Source organism: Lemur catta, chromosome 21 (assembly GCF_020740605.2).
Source record: "Lemur catta isolate mLemCat1 chromosome 21, mLemCat1.pri, whole genome shotgun sequence".
NCBI classification, from domain to species: Eukaryota; Metazoa; Chordata; class Mammalia; order Primates; family Lemuridae; genus Lemur; species Lemur catta.
Window position 1 is genome coordinate 24,526,668 of NC_059148.1, and position 15,647 is coordinate 24,542,314.

General features: G+C 58.6%; 1 protein-coding gene and 1 non-coding gene across 2 annotated transcripts in view; both read right to left on the reverse strand.

The window, feature by feature from the left end:
• The window catches only part of DTX1 (deltex E3 ubiquitin ligase 1), a 32,282-nt gene extending 17,564 nt beyond the window's left edge, over nt 1-14,718 (reverse strand). Inside the window, exon 1 of the mRNA XM_045534783.1 lies at nt 13,867-14,718. Coding sequence (XP_045390739.1) covers nt 13,867-14,125 — 259 coding nt within the window. The 5' untranslated portion in view covers nt 14,126-14,718. The remainder of the gene's footprint in view (nt 1-13,866) is intronic.
• LOC123626308 lies at nt 1,869-1,975 on the reverse strand. Its single transcript, XR_006730796.1, has one exon. It is a non-coding gene; the product is annotated as a U6 spliceosomal RNA (small nuclear RNA).
• Nucleotides 14,719-15,647: the final 929 nt, after the last annotated feature.

A 15,647-nucleotide genomic window follows, 5' to 3' on the forward strand; every position in this document is an offset into this window, starting at 1 on the left:
GACTGCGAGCAAGTCCCTTATGCCTCCCCAGGCCGCAGTGGCCCCATGTTGAAAATGGGTTGGTGTTAATCCATGACCCATTCCTCCCCCCCAATCCGTTTCCCACGCAGCAGCCAGAGGGATCCCGTTCAACACAAGTCAGATCACATCCTTCCTCTGCTCAAAATCCTCCTGGCTCCCACCTACTTGGTGTAAAAGCCAAAGTCCTGACTGTGACCTAGAAAAGCCCACATTGTGGGGCCCCGTCTTCCTCTCTGACAACACCTCTGCCCTCACTCACTCCACACCAGCCCCCTTGGTCTACTTGCTGCTGCACTGTCTGGCCCCAGGGCCTTTGCACTTGCTGTTCCCTCTGCCTGGCACATGACCTCACCACACCCAGATGTTCTCATAGTTTCCTCCCTTCTTTCTTACAAGTGTGTGTTCAAACGTCACCTCTTTGGAAAGACCTTCCCACACCACCCTTCTAAAACGGCCGCCCTCCTATTGCTACCCTCTGAGCTTGCTTCGTTTTTCTTCCCCGTGCTTAGCACCCCCTCACATGATGTCTTAATCGCCATGCTTTCTTCACGCTCTGTCACTTCCCACTAGGCTGTCAGCCACGAGGTCAGGGATCTTGTCTGCCTTGCTCACCGTGTGTTCCCAGTGCCTGGCACAGGGCCTGCACACAGTAGGCACTCACTACATGCAGTGTGCTTCCATTGTTAATTGGCCTCTCCCCAGGGTGCCTGGCCCAGGGATCTGCAGGCTGATGGGGGGACCCACCATGGTCCTCCCCGAGGATCCCCCATCTCTCTTGCTCAGGCTGCCTTTCTCTCCTGCCATGAGAGAGTCTCTGGAGTTTCCTGTGTCTGTCCCTCACTTGTGTCCCTACTCAGGGCTGATCGACCTTGTCCTCTGCCCTCTCCTCTGTTAGAATCCCAAGGACTACAGACCACCCTGTCCCCTGCCAACTGAACAGATGCTGAGAGCTGGGGAAATTGAGGCACAGAGCTGTTGATATGAGACAGACAGGGTGGAGGGGGTGGGGAGGCTGCACTGGCAGCCCGGCCCCAGGAAGTAAGGTCCCAGGGCTCCTATGATGTTCCAGCCAATCATCTGAAAACTTCCCCTGGGCCTCGGGCTCAGCCTCCTTCTGATGCCTGATTTATCATTTTAATTGAGTGTGTGCATATTGATTTCTTCCCTGGCCATGGTGCTTCCTCCAGGGCAGCCCTGAGAGGGGATTAGTTAAGAGAAAACTCTGGATCCTCTTTCCACTTGTTCCTGTGTGCTGGTCTTCCCCTCCCAGGGCCTCAGTTTCCCCCCATGCAAGATAAGGGGCTGTGGTGGATTATCTTCAAGTCTGATGTGCCTGAAGTATCACCATGAGCCTCCTTGTGTCACCTGGGAAGTGTAACCCCTTGGATGGGAAGGGCACAGACGGGAGCTAGCCAGGGGATGGTCGGGTGGGTGGTGCAGAGTGAAGAGATTGAAACAACTCAGAAGTTTTGCAGGCCTTGTGCAAATCCTAGCTCCATACATAGCCTGTGCTCTTATCTGTGAAATGGAAGTATTAATACCTACCTCAAAGAATTTGGGGGACAAAATGACATGATACATGGCAAAGGCGCTTAGTAGAGCCGTTGGCACACAGTAAGTGCTCGATGAATGTTAGCTACCATGGCTATTATTACATACATTACCCAGATTCACCTTCTCCCAGCCCTTGTTCACTTGGTGAACTCCTATTCATCCAACAAAGCCCTTCACATGCCCACCTCTTCCAGCAAGGACTTCTCTGTTCTGTTGCTATAGTTGGCCTACACAGCTTTTTATTGCATGTCTATCCTTGTACTGTCATTAAATTATTTGTTTTTGTTCTTTATTTAAATATGGAACTCTTCACGAATTTGCGTGTCATCCTTGCGCAGGGGCCACGCTAATCTTCTCTGTGTCGTTCCAATTTTAGTATACGTGCTGCCGAAGCGAGCACTGTTTTTGTTCTTAACCACTCTCATTGGTTGATGACTTTTGGGAGGACAGGGACAGGGTCAGATCTGTGACTCTGTTTCGAGGGCACTAGGCACAAAGCCTGGTGCACAAGAGGCATCTGCAACTGAACCGGGCAACCTACTTGGCACATGTGAGGGCTCGGGGACGGTGGGAAAGGGGAGGGGTTGGGCTTCATGGAGGGGGCATGGAGGCTGGAGCAGGAGCAGCCCCGGAGGTGGGTGGCAAAGCTTCTGGGGTCCCAGGGGAGGACTCTCAGGCGGGGCAGAGGGTCTCCAAAGTCAGTGTTGGCCAGCTCTGCACAGAGGAGTCTGGGAGCTCGTCAGGGCCAGCCAGCCCAGGCCCCGGTCTCTCCAGGGCTCTATTCACCAGGTATCGATTTTCCTGCCTGTTTACTGGTAGTTATTAAAGGCTGTGTCCCTGGAGTCCTTTTGAAACGAGATTGGAACCCGGAGAGCTGGAGTAATTAGGGCAGCTGCTGTCCTCCCCGCTGGGCCCTGCACCCCGCAGCGCGGCCGCTGCCCGCCTGCCCATCCGCCCACCTCTCGGGCCCAGGCTGGCCACGGACCAGGCCGGCGGGCGGCAGTGGCAGCTGGTGCCCTGACGACCTGCCGGGACGTCGATCTTGAGATTTCCAAGGCAGCGGCCTTGGCAACGCTCCTTCTCCTCCGCAGTGGCCTTGGCCTAGATTTTCGGCCAGAACAATGGGTCTAAGATGGGCCTGGAGGTTCTTCAGCCTGGGAGACCGGCAGGGCCTCTGGCTGGTGGCCTGGGGGCGACAGGAGACCTCGGCTCTCTCCGGCCTGCAGGGCACCCGGCTGTGCTGGCTGCAGGGTCCGCATCCCCGTGGCAGTAGGGACGAGTGCCCCTGCTGGGCCTGTGTCCTGTCTGCCTCCCCCTTCCCTCTCATCCCCAAGTCTCTTAACAACGTTTGGCTGGAAAACTCCAAACCTTCCTCCAGCTGCACCGACAGGAAAGGGGATTGGGTGACCGTCAGCTGGACGGCTGCAGGAGGTGGCCCCTGAGACCGAGCGTGGGGGCGGCCACGGCCACAGCAGCCAGGGACCGCTTCGTGGCTGGGGCAGAGACAGGGGGAGAGAGAGGGACGGAGAGACACAGAGAGACACATGCACAAAGAGACTGTCAGAGACAGGCCAAGAGCAAAGTGGGCCGCAGTGAAGTGGGTGCAAGGACAGCTGTGGATGAGGAGACGGAACAAGTTTGAGAGACAGAAAGAAACCTGGAGGCCGAGACCATCCCGCAGGGGGAACCGGAGGCCCAGGGCCGGGGAGAGAGGGCGGGGAGATGGGGTAGAAAACAGCAGAGTGTTAGAAGTGTTAACTAACTCTGATCCAGCACTCGCCTCGCCACTCGCTCATTTTATCCGCACGCCATGTCTTCCAGGGAGGGACCAGGATGATTTCTAGTTTGCAGATGAGGAAACTGAGGCCCAGAGAGGTGAACTCTTAGGAGGGTGAGCAGAGGGCTGGGAATGATGCTCCACTCATGGAGACAAGGAAGACCCAGGTTGGACTGGTTCTAAAGGGTTCAACTTAGCCAAGTGGTGGTCCAGCCTGGCATACTCCCAGCGACGGGGAGCTCACTACCTCAGCTTTGCCCTCAGTTGTTTAGCCACGTGTGGTTTCTGCCCTGAGAGTGTGATCCTGATCTGAACCCCCATCTCCCCACCTAGAGGTGGGCCGTGTGGGTGTCTCAGCACCCCCTACCCTTGGCCTTAAGAAGTAGCTGACTCCACGGAGGGGGGAAGGCTCCGAGCCCTCCTGCCTGCCCCTCGGCCTCCAAACAGTTCCTCCCTGAGCTGGGCCAGCCTCAACAGGCCCCACAGGGAACCCCTCCCTTAGGGGGTGGCTTCCTAGGGGGAAGTGATCTCATGTGGGGGCACCCAGACCCTGCCGGGAACGGGGGCCCGTGGGAGGCGGTCATGGGACATCCTGTCAGGTGCGGGGCTGGGGCCTGTGACGGGGGCTGGGTGGTGAGTGCAGCACGATCGAGCGCCCACTGGATCCGGCCCCAGTGACAGCCTCTACTGAATCCGCCACCAAGCCAGAAGCGCTGACAATAAGTCGTTCCTATGAACTCACTGAGTCCTCACAGCTTCCCTCGAGGCAGGGACATCATTACCCCATTTTAGAGGTGAGGAAACAGGCACAGGGCGGTTAGGGACGTGCCCAGGGTGACCTGCAAGGAAGTGGTCCAGCCAGAACCCGGGCCCAGGCCACCTGGCTTTGCTCGCTGTTCCCTTGACTGTTCCGATCTAGTCCCATGAGCCCATGTGCTGGAGGAGGAAACTGAGGCACAAGAAGTTACACCAGGAGTAAGTGACATAGCTGAGCTTCCAACCCAGACTGCTACAGGACCTCCTGGAATAGCTGCTTCTCCTTTAACGCCCTTGCTGACCGCCTAACTGGTCAGCTCCCTCTAACCGCAGCAGCAACACGCAGAGCGGTCTGCTTTGCCGAGGCTCCCCGTGCCAGCGGCCGTGCTGAGGGCTCACGCCTCACCTCCCCGGCCCCGCAGCAGCCCTAGGCGTGTGCGCTGTTATTAGCCCCATTTGGCAGATGGGGAGACTGAGGCCCCTTGAGAAGACGTGGAAGTCCCGCTACGGGCGCCGGCCGATTCGAACTGCAGCCTGAGGATGAGCCGCCGGCTGGCTCCCGCCCTGCGTGTGATCAATAACCCTGCGGTGTTCTGTTCCCTCCACACTCTCCTCTGGGGCTCGTCAAGCTAAGCTGCGGCCCATTAGTGGTTTCCGCACGTTTGGAGCTGGCCGGGGTTTCCAGCCGGGGTGGTGGAGAGAGGATGAGCGGAGATGGGGTCCCCGGCCTTGCGGGGGGAAGGCTGAGGGGCCGCGTGGCACTCACTCGGGCCACCGCCTGGGAGGCTGCTGGCAGCGGGTGGCGGGCTGTGCATAGCCCGTGGCCGTGTGGCGGCTTCCTGGTCACCCGATTCCCACACACTCAGATTCAGATCCGGGCACAGTGGCAGCAGCCACGGAGAGCAGGAAATAGAGGGGACAGAACAGAAGGGTCCCCCCACCCCAAGAGCCCTCCGAGCTGCTCCTTGTCTGTGAAATGGGCATAATCGTAATAAAAATAGTGACACTCACAGAGGGCCGGCACTGTTCTAAGGGCTTCATATGAGTCAACTCTTAATCCATAAAACAACTCTATGGGGTAGGTTTTTATGATGATAGTGATATTAATAATATAATAATGATGATAGCCATTATTAGCATTGCCTTGTACAAATGCTGAGTGAGGCACAGAGAGGTGAAGTGACTTGCCCGAAGTCACACAGCTACTAAGCTACTAAGCCAGGATTGAACCCAGCCAGGATTGGAACCACTCCCCACTCCCACTGCCACCACTCTGCCCGAGCCACTGTCACTGCTTGTCTGGACTACCGCAGGAGCTGCCTCCATCCTGTGTCCCGGCTTCCACTCCCCAGTGTATTCTCACATGGCAGCCAGAGGGACCTTTCACAAACTCAAGTGTGACTGTGTCACTCCTCTGCTCAACACCCATCCATAGCTCCCCAGTGCCCTTAGGAATCAGCCTAAGCTCCTTAGCTCAGCCTTCGAAGCCCATCACAAGCTGTCTGCACAGCCTCATACGCAACCACACCAAAGTTCCAGCCGTTCTCTGAACACGCCCTCTGTGGCTGTGCCTCTGTGTATTTGCACATGCTGTTCCTCCTGTCTAGAATATCCTTCCAGCCACTCAACCCCGCTGCCCTTCCTGCTGAGTTCCTTCTCGATCTTCCTGGCCCCGAGCAAGCACTCAGCCTTGCTGGAATCTTCTGGGCCATGCTGAGGGATAACCACTTCCTCCTTGGGGCCCCCAGAACACCTCGCGCCTGCAGTACCCCCATTAAAGCACGCAGCCCCCTGGGTGCTGAGGCATCCGTCTTCCCTCCAGCCTGGCAGCCCTCCAAGGCTGGGCTGCTTTTTAGCCACCTTAGCACCCCTCTGTGGCCGGGAGCCGGGGGCTGGGCACGTGGAAAATGCTAGATGAAGAAATGAATGAATGAATAACCAGATACACACGAGTGAACCTAACCGAGTGCGCCACATGACTGGGCTGGAGCTCGCAAGCTGGGGCGGATGTGGTTTTGTTCTGGCTCACGTGCTATTTACATCTTTAAAAAGTGACCAATGTTTAAAAATGAGGGTAGACCCACACACGTCTGGATTTCAGAACCCCCAAAATATCCGGGGATGCGACCACAGGGATTGGCCTCCTTGGCAGCAGTTAGCAGGAGCTGAGTTATGCTTGCCCCATTTGTGCCTTTGGGTATTTATTGAGCACCTACTGCATACTAGGCACTGGAGAACAAAATCTCTGCGTTCCCAGATGCTGCACACGCTTCTGTTAGTTGCCCAGGCCCCGAAAGCGTCTGAACTTGCAGTGTCTACGTAGATGGGGAAACTGACCACAGAGAAAGGAACGTGGGCAAGATCAGCTAGCAAATTAGAGACGGATCTCGAACCCAGGCCCCCTGACTGCCATTTCCCCGGCTCCAGGTGACTAACACCTTGGCATCAATGAACCTTCATTCCTAGAGCGGAGGAAGCTGGGACGCTCACCCCAGCTGGGGGAGGGCTCCAAGACGGGGACATTTCAGGTAAACCCTGTGCTTCCCCTGACACGCTTTGCCTGCAGTTGGAGGGAGAAGGGACAAAGGCCCAGCCTGTCATCAGCACAAGAGGCGGCTTTGCTGCGGCTGCTGCCAGGACTGTCCTGGCCACCTCCTTTGATTGCCTCGTCCTTTGTTCTGCATCTCAGGGTGTTGGGCTCCAGGGCCCGGTGCCAGACTCTCTCCTGCACCCCGTCACCGGCTGCCACTGCTGTCTGGGCAGGTAGAGGTAGCAGCCTGGAGTAGCTCCAGAGGGACGATGGGGGGTGCCCAGAGAGGGAGAGGTGCTTGGCCAGGGTGGCAGAGCAAGGACACAATATGCAGGACCGGGGGAAACCCAGTCCCCAGCCTGGCAGCTCCTGGGGCCCCAAGGTCAAGAACAGTCCCACATCCTGGGACTTCCTCCGTGCCTGGCCCCCTGTGCCAGAAGTGTCTGTGTCAGTCGGGAGGCTGGGTGGGCTCATGGGGGTGACTGTCTGGGGGCCTAGAGTCTGCCCTGAGCACTGGGTGTGACACAGGAGCTGGGCAGAGGAGGGAGGCCCAGGGAGACACAGAGGTGGAGGGGGAGGCTTGGGACACTCCGCATGTACCCAAGAATGCCACTCTGGGGAGGGAGTTAGGGACCCCATGGTCACCGCCTGAATGGCACCTGGAGACCCTGTGGCCAGTCCCGCCCACCCCCAACCTGCCGGCACCCCCCAATCCTGGTCTCTCCCTCCCCCTCTCATCATGTCCTCTATCATGTCCCCAGTGGGACCCTCATCCCCATCACTCCTTATCACCCCTCCACACCCCTCCTGGCCCTGCAGCCTCGCTGTCTCCAGACTCCACGGTGCTGGGTGCTGCGCTTGGGAAGGTGACACTGGGGGATGGGAGAAAGCAGGAGAAGGAGAAGACAGGGAGGGGGTGGGAGGGTGTCAGGAGGAGAGGGAAAGGGCCCGGATGAGGCTGCATCCCTGGAATCCCCACCCCACCCCTGAGGGGCGGGCAGGGCACCGCGGCACTGTCCAAGGTCCTGGGGCAGCCGTGCTGGGGCACAGGGAGAGCCTGGGAGGGGCACTGCCCACCTGGCTGCAGGCTTGATCTCAGACCAGCTCTTCCTAGCTGGGGCAGGTGGCTGCCACCCTCCCAGCCTCAGCTTTACTGCGTGTAAAATGGGGTGATGCCCGCCGGCTGGGGGAAGGGAGCCCAGAGAGAGTAGGAAGTGCCCAGGTCAGTCCCTGCCCCACCTGCTCCGGCTCTGCCCTCTGAGGCCTGTGATGAATGAGGCTGGTCCTGCACTGTGGCTCTCAGTCCCCCAGGGCCTGGCCGCTCAAGGCAGCAGCTGGCAGCCCAGCCTGCCGGGCCCTGGGGGCCCCAAGAGGCCTCCTTTAGCCCCTCCCCCTTCTGTGCCAGCCTGAGCTCTCCGGCAGGGCCTTGCTGCAAGTGTCCCTCCAGGCCGTTCTGTTTACCCAAGCCATACACTCTCGCACGACTCCTCCTCCAAGAAGTCCTCCTCTCAGAGGCCCCAGGCACACACCACCCACATCACGTGGCCAAAAGCACCCTGCACCCCTCCAGTGGGGCGCCGAAATCCTTTTCCTACTTGAGCGTGAGTACTAAGTAGCATTCTCCGTGCTTTACCCGCGTTATCTCATTTCATCCTCACGACAGTCCTCTCACCCCCATTTGACAGACGGGGAAACAAGCTCAGAGAGGTTAAGGGGCTCGCCCACAGACACACAGCCAGCCAGGGCCAAGCTGGAATTCAGCTCCGTATCTGTTGGCCGCCTGAGTCAGAGGGTTCACATGCTATTCCCGTGATATCCGTTTGCCTTTATCTCCACTAGACTCTGAAATTGATTTGAAATTGATGGATCAGACTCCAGATTAATTCTGTCTTTCTCACCCAGTCCCCACGATCCAGCCCAGGGTCTGATCCTGAGCAGGCACCAGTGACCACCCAATAAAAACGATGATGCAGTTAAGGTATAAACTGAGGCTCCTGGAGCCAGACAAGCAGCCAGAGGCCACAGGCAGGCGTGCAGTGGTGGTCGCGGGAGACACGGATGGATTGGCTGGACCTGCTGCCACCACGAGACGGACCCCTTCCCCCCCACAGTCCTTCTTGTCCCTGGCATCAGGCCCAGCCCCCGGGGCCTCCCAGACTGGCTGGGAGAGGGTCCCAAGGGGTCCTGCAACCAGGGAGACGGGCCCCCTAGGCCTCCAGGGTAGCACAAGCTGTCCCTTTCTTGGTTCAGACCCTGGCAGCAAGCCCCAACAGAGAGAGAAGGGGGAGGAGATGCTTTCAGCCCTGGCAACCAATGTCACCTTGCTCTCTATCCTTGAGGCCTGCGTGGGAGGCCTAGGTTCTAGCTTGGGAGTGATGGGCAGTGTGACCTTGGGCAAGTCACTCACCCTCCCTGGGCTTCAGTGTCCCCATCCGGAGTCTAACTTCTAGAGGTGCTTTCCCTAAATTCTGGGGACTGCTCCTCCCCTCTGGGTGGCCCTAGTCAGTCTCCAACAGCCCAGCGTCCTTGGATAGGGCCTTCCCCTAAGGGAAGGGACCAGGACTGAGTGAAGCCACAGCTCTGCAGGGAAGGATGTAGGCCTGGGAAATACTGAAACCAGCTGCCACCTGTCACTCCAGCCTGACAGCTCGAGAGTGCCAGACACAGCCGTGCCTGGAGCCTTGGGCACAGCATTTGTGGATGGTCCCCAGTCTGGCCTCTCTCGGCCTCAGCTGTCCCATCTACAGAATGGGCAGAAGGCCACCAAAAGTCCCTCTGGTGGCAGATGGAGAATAACATGGGAGACACCAGTCAGACAGGGGCCCCTTGCCTGCTCCCGGCCACATGGGGCCAGCGAGCAATCTGGGAATTGCCAGGGAAGTGCGTTAGTCACACCTGTGTCCAGCTGTGGGGACCAGGTAGAAAATCCAGGGTCTGGCTGTGGCCCTCGGAGGCCACTGCCCCATGGCAGGGGATGCCAGTGACCCCCGGGGAAGTTGTGTGCCCCCCACCAGGGGCAGAAAGCCGTTCCCAAACCTCTGCCCCACTGCTGGTCACAGCCAACCCCCTCACCCCAAGACCCTGCTGGCTCCTGGGCCCATCTGGGCAGAACTCTCAGCCCAGGTTTTCCCCTCTTGTTTTGTCTGTGGAAGGGACAGCTGGAGACAGAGGAAGACGAAGGAAGCTCTGGGGGAAACTGAGCACATGGCCCCACAGGAAGAACACCCTGCCAAGCGAGCGAGCCACCGTCCCTGGCCTACCTCTGGCTCTGCCCTGCAGCCCTCTGCCCGGGACACCACCTTAGCGATCTCATGATCTAGCGGACATCATCTGGCCCGGGGTCACTGCATTCAGCCTCCACGTGGGGGGCTCTAGTTTCCAGCCCGGACTGTGGGCTTCGGACCCAGAGGGCTTCAAAGGGAGCCTCACCCCCCATGGCGAGCAGAGAAAACAGCCCAGCAGGGGAGAGGTGAGAGAGCAGCGGCTGAACAAACAGCAGCCTCCCCCGTGGGGCCTGGACTCTCCTCCCGGGCTCAGCCTGACACCTGGGCTTTCTGCCACCGTGGACAGGGTTCCTGGGGGTCAGTGGTGTCCAAGCGGGCTGGCGCTGCGCGTGTTGGGTGTGTAGGCACACGTAACTGCTCTGGCCACACACCATGAGGTGTATACAAACCACGCGGGGCGTTCCGTGGCACCGGCACCGTCTTACCCCACGGCAGGTTAAGAACATGGGAGGGCAGGGGACAGGGAACTGCAAATGATATGAAATTCAAATGTCTGTGTCCAGAAATTGAACTATTAATAGTTTGATTAGAACACACCACACTGATTCATTTACATATTGTCTATAGCTGCTCTCACACAACGATGACAGAGTTGAGTTGTTACAACAGGGACTGTAGGTCCCACAAAGCTTAAAATAGTTATTATCTGACCCTGTCAGAAAAAGCCTCCCAGCTCCTGTGCTGGGGTACTAGCAAAGCCAGAGCAACTTTCCCCCCAAATTAAAGTGTGGCCTCAATGAAAATAGTAAGAAGTTTACAATGAGAAAATCTAGGGGGAGGACTGTGTTCATTTCAGCACATACACACAAGTTTTGGGTTTTACAGTTTTATGTTGGTTTGTGTGCATACATGTATAACATAATCTTTACAAGATTTAGGATCTCATACCTGTCTCTCTCACATCCACAACAGCGAGCACATGCTATGTGCAGAGTGGGTGATTAGTTGACGTTTGTAGGGTAAAATTGGCTCAATTCTCTTTATTAATCCAACAATCCTGCTAGAGATGCGATGCTCTCACCCATTTCATAGACGTGAAAACTGAGACCTGGAGTGGTGAGGACACCTCACCTGCCTGGCACTCCGGTCTGCTCCTTGCTGGTCCTGGCTTTTCCCCAGACCATTAACAATGAGGACAAGATGTACTTTCTCGACATTGTTTTACTCCTGGGTAAGGTCGGGGTGTAAACTATAACATGTCTGGCGGGGAGGCATCTTGCCCCTCCCTCCAGTGGGTTTCTGGGCATCCTAAGGCCCCTGCCAGCCCAGAAGGGGTGTCTAGGCCTTCCTCCCTCATTGGCCTGGTGGGGGTCTTGGCAGGCTCCCAGGAGCCTGTTGAGGAATGAGTGTTTTTTTCCCTTTTCCGGCAAACAGGGGGCAGGTGTGGCGTGAACAGCTCAGGGGAGGGGTGTGCAGGAGTGACTGGAGCTGAACTTCTGGGGGACCCAGTGAGGCTGAAACAGAAAAGCGGTGCTATTGAGAGTAAGGGGTCTGCTGAAAGAGGGATGGAGGGAGTTTGGGGTCTGGGGACTCAGAAACCCAAGTAGGGGTGCTGGGAATAGAGAAGGGGCCCCCAAAGGGGAGGAGAAGCAAAGGGAAAGTTGCCAACTTGGTGGCCTAGGGAGGGTCTGTCCCTGCTCCTAAGGACCACCCCAGCCCCCCAGCAAGGGTCCTGGAAAATTTCCACACCGAGCATTAGCTCTGACCCCACAGCAAGGAGAAAGCCCGCGCTTTCCGCTCTCAGACCCCTGCCCTCCACCTCCAGGTTGAAACAGAGAGAATGGGGCAGGCGACACCCAACACTTGGCACTTTCCATCCAGGCCTCAGGGCCCCTCTGGGAGAACAGGCACAAGGAATAGCTGATGACTTCCCCTGCTCTCAGGATCAAACTCAAGGTCCTTCTCACGGCTGTCCAGGCCTGAATGTCTGGTCCTTGCTCAGTCTTATCTTGCACCATCTTTAGAGTTCACTATAAATGGGATGGACTTGAATGCACTCTGCTCCTTCCCACCCCAGGACCTTTGCACTGGCTGCTCCCTCTGCCTGGGACACTGGCCCCCTCACTCCTTCAGCTCTGGTCAAACATCATTTCCTCAGGCCAGCGTCCCCTGAGTTCCAGCCTCTCAGACCTGCAATGTTGCTCCGTGTGACTCTGTTTTCTTGCTCCCTGACACACCAGGACCTTCAATGCAGACCTGTACCAAGGACCCTACTCTCTCCTTGCTGTACTCTAGTGCTTAGCGCAGAATCTGACACACAACGGATCGAGCAAGCATACGACGGAACGCATGAATGACTGGCACTGCTGGTGACTGTGGACAATGCCTAGAGTCACGGAAACACAGATGTACTAAAATGTAACATCAATAAGCCATTTGTTATGAATTCGCCTGTGTTTCAAGACTTGGTGAGCGCTGTGTAGGTACCAAGCAATGTTCTAGAACGGCACAGTCTCTAGAACTTCCTTCGATGATACAATTGGATCTACACTGTCCTGCAAGGTAGCCACGAGACACGTGTGGCTCCTGAGCACTTGAAGTGTGGCTAGTGCGACTGAAGAATTAGATTTTAAATTTTACTTAATTTTAATTGATGTAAATTTAAATAGTCACATGCAGTTAGTGGCTACGCTACTGGACAACACAGCTCGAGAGAGAAGAAAAGCATCCTATTGTCCCCAGGGGTGTTACGTGCAGTTTTGTCACCCAGAGAGTCAAAGGAACTTCCCCAAACTCCACCAGCTGCTCCGTGGGGGTCAAACTTGGCCTGAATTCTTTGGCAGCATCCATGGGGCAGGACCTTATCACTCCCCAACGCCCACCAAGCTTGTCACTGAGACCCCCGGACAGTGACTCAGGGAGATGGCTCCACAATACCGGCAGATCTCCAGCACACAAGAGAGTGGGCCTGGGAGTGGGACCTCACCATTTTATCACCATTATCACCTGTCACATCTCCACCAACACAAGCACCGACAGCACCATCACTGTACCGATACAATCACCAACACCGCCGAGCAACACCACCCACACCATATGGCCACCAAGACTGCCACCAACATCACTCTTTCCATCATCACCACCCCATCACACGACTCCCAGTATCACCACTGATACAACCATCAACATCACCACCATGAATGAATTTCACAATCAATGCTACCACCAACACCATGCTAACACTGGCACACCACCATCATCATCTCTGTTGTCACCATGACCCTGCCACCATCAGGACTACCACTGACAGCACAACCACCAACCTTATTTCCTCCGTTACTCCTCCCCCACCATCAATACACCAACACCCTCCACCCCGCAATGACCACCACCACTTAGAGCCAGTATCAGACACCGGTTAAGAGCTTTGGCTCTGGAATTCAGCTGCCTCAATTCAAGTCCCAGCTCTGAGTTTAAATCATTCAGCTCCCATGAGACTCAGTTTCTTTATCTGTAAAATGGAACTACTAATAATAACATAAGACTTACTGCCTGTGATTGGTGGAAAAAAATCAAGCGAGGAAGTGCATGTAAAACCCTTATCCTGCAATAACTGAGTGCTAATACTCTTCCAGGTTCTGTGCTCAGTGAGCACAATTTTATTTAATCCTCAAACAGCAGTAAGAGAGATTGATCTATCCATTTTGCAGATCAGGAAACTGAGGCTCAGAGAGATGATTCAACTTGCTCAAGGTCCTACAATTAATATAAGAGGCTACACTGGAATCCAGGTCTTAAACTGGACTAGGCAGGACTGTCCTTTTTTTCTGGGGGGTGTGGCGGTGCGGAAGGGAGGCTGCACCGGCAGATGTGGCCTTCCTGCAGTCCCAGACCCCCTGGTCAGGGATGCTGGGAGTTCAGCATCCTGCCCTGAAAGGTGGTGGCGGCAGGGCGGCTGCAGCCTGGCCTGGCAGGTAGGATGGGGTGGGTAGGAGTCCACTCACCTGTGTCCTGGCGAAACTGGTGCATGGACTGTAGGTCGATGATGTAGGGCACCAGCTGCGCGTCCACCTGCCCCAGGACCACGGAGCCTCGGGCGTCCTCCTTGAGCACGTTCTCAATGTGGTGGCACACGGTGGCCGTGTAGGGCCGCCAGCGGCTGTGCTCGTTCAGCCACTCCCACACCACCACTCGGGCCACGTTCTGCGGCGGGAAGCCCAGGCCATTCACGGGCACCATCCCACCCTGGCCTGGCCGTGACATGGCCGCCGTTGCCTCGGGGGCCAGGTCCTCGCTGTTGAGGGCCCAGCTCCTCCTGGGCCAGGGCAGGCAGCAACTTCCTCTCTCCCCAGGAGGGCGCAAGGCCTGCCTGGCCTCCTTTCTAACTTCGGGGCCTCTCTGGGGCCTAGAGGCCTCAGCGAAAGGAATGTGGGTTGGGGACCCAAGCTCCAGGGACCCCTTCCCCAGACGGCTGTCGCAGATGACAAGGGTGCTGCCCTGGAAAGCAAGCGTCTTTCTTAGGATGGAGGAAGCGGCTCTAAATTCCTTGGCCCCCCAGCGGGCTCAGGTAAGGGAGTGAGGCCGCTGCCCCTGCTCTAGGTCCAGCCTCCTCCCTGCCGGTCTCCGGTCCTTCTTCCTGGCCACGCAGAGCCTGTCACCCGGGAGGCCCGGGCCCAGCCTGCCGCTCCTGCAGCGCTCGGCCAGCCCTCTGCGCTCCCAGTGGCGTCCCAGACCCCGCGCTGGCTTCAGTGGGGCTGCTCGTCTGGCCTCGGGTCCAGGCGCCCCCAACCCCCCCGCAGCTCCTGCTGCAGGGGGCGTCCTTGTCCCCCTGGCTCCCTCTCCACCGTGTCCTGGAAGGCCCCGGGTGGCCGCAGAACGCACGGGGGAGGGGTGCGGCGCGGACCCCCGGCGGGCGCGCCTGGGCTGCGGCTCCGGAGCTGGGCGGGCGGACGAGGGGGACGAGGGGGGCGGGGGCCCGTGGGCACGCCCCACCCCACTCGTGCTCGCGACCTGCCGGGAAACAAGAGGGGGAGAGGGCCCTTTAAGAGGAGAGCGCCGCACCCCCTCCCCCCTTCCCGGGAGAGCGTCGCTGAGAACAATGGGGACCCGATGGGGGCAGCAAGGGGGCGTCGGGGGTCGCCCCGCCCGCGTTCCCCAGGGGCAGGCCCGAAGGGAGGGCTGGGGCCGGGGGCGCGGTTTTCGAGGCTCCGCAGGGGCTCCCTGCTCAGCTCCCCAGCGTTCCCCTCCCCCGGGCCCGCGCCCTGCCCCGGGGATGCGGGGTGCGGGGGGATGCGGGGATGCGGGCGCTGCGGGCGCGGCCCAGGGCCCCCGGGGGGTCGCGTCACCGAGGGGACGGAGCCAGGAGCTCGATCGTCACCGCCTCCCGCCCTCGGGTAACAGCCCCCTTCCCCGGCCCGGCCCTCCCGGGGCCCGGGCCCCCCGCGGGAGCCGGGGGTGGGGTCCCTCGGCACCCCGCGCGCTCACCGCCTGCCCTCCGCGCTGGCTCCGTCTCCGGCTCGCGCCCCGGCCCCGCCGCCTCCCGGGCTCCCCCGGAGTGGGAGGGGGCCGCGGTCCCGCCTCCGCGCCCTTTCCCTGCCGGCCCCGCGGCCGCCACGCCGGGCTTTCCGCGCGCGGACACACCACCCCGCCGACGGGCGACGCAGGAGGCGGCGGGCGACGCCGGGATCCCGCGGGTGGGAGGCGGCCGCGGCGGCGCCCGCGGAGGGAGGGAGGGGAGGGGAGGGGGCGGGGGAGGAGGAAGGGGAGGAGACAGATCGCGGCCCGG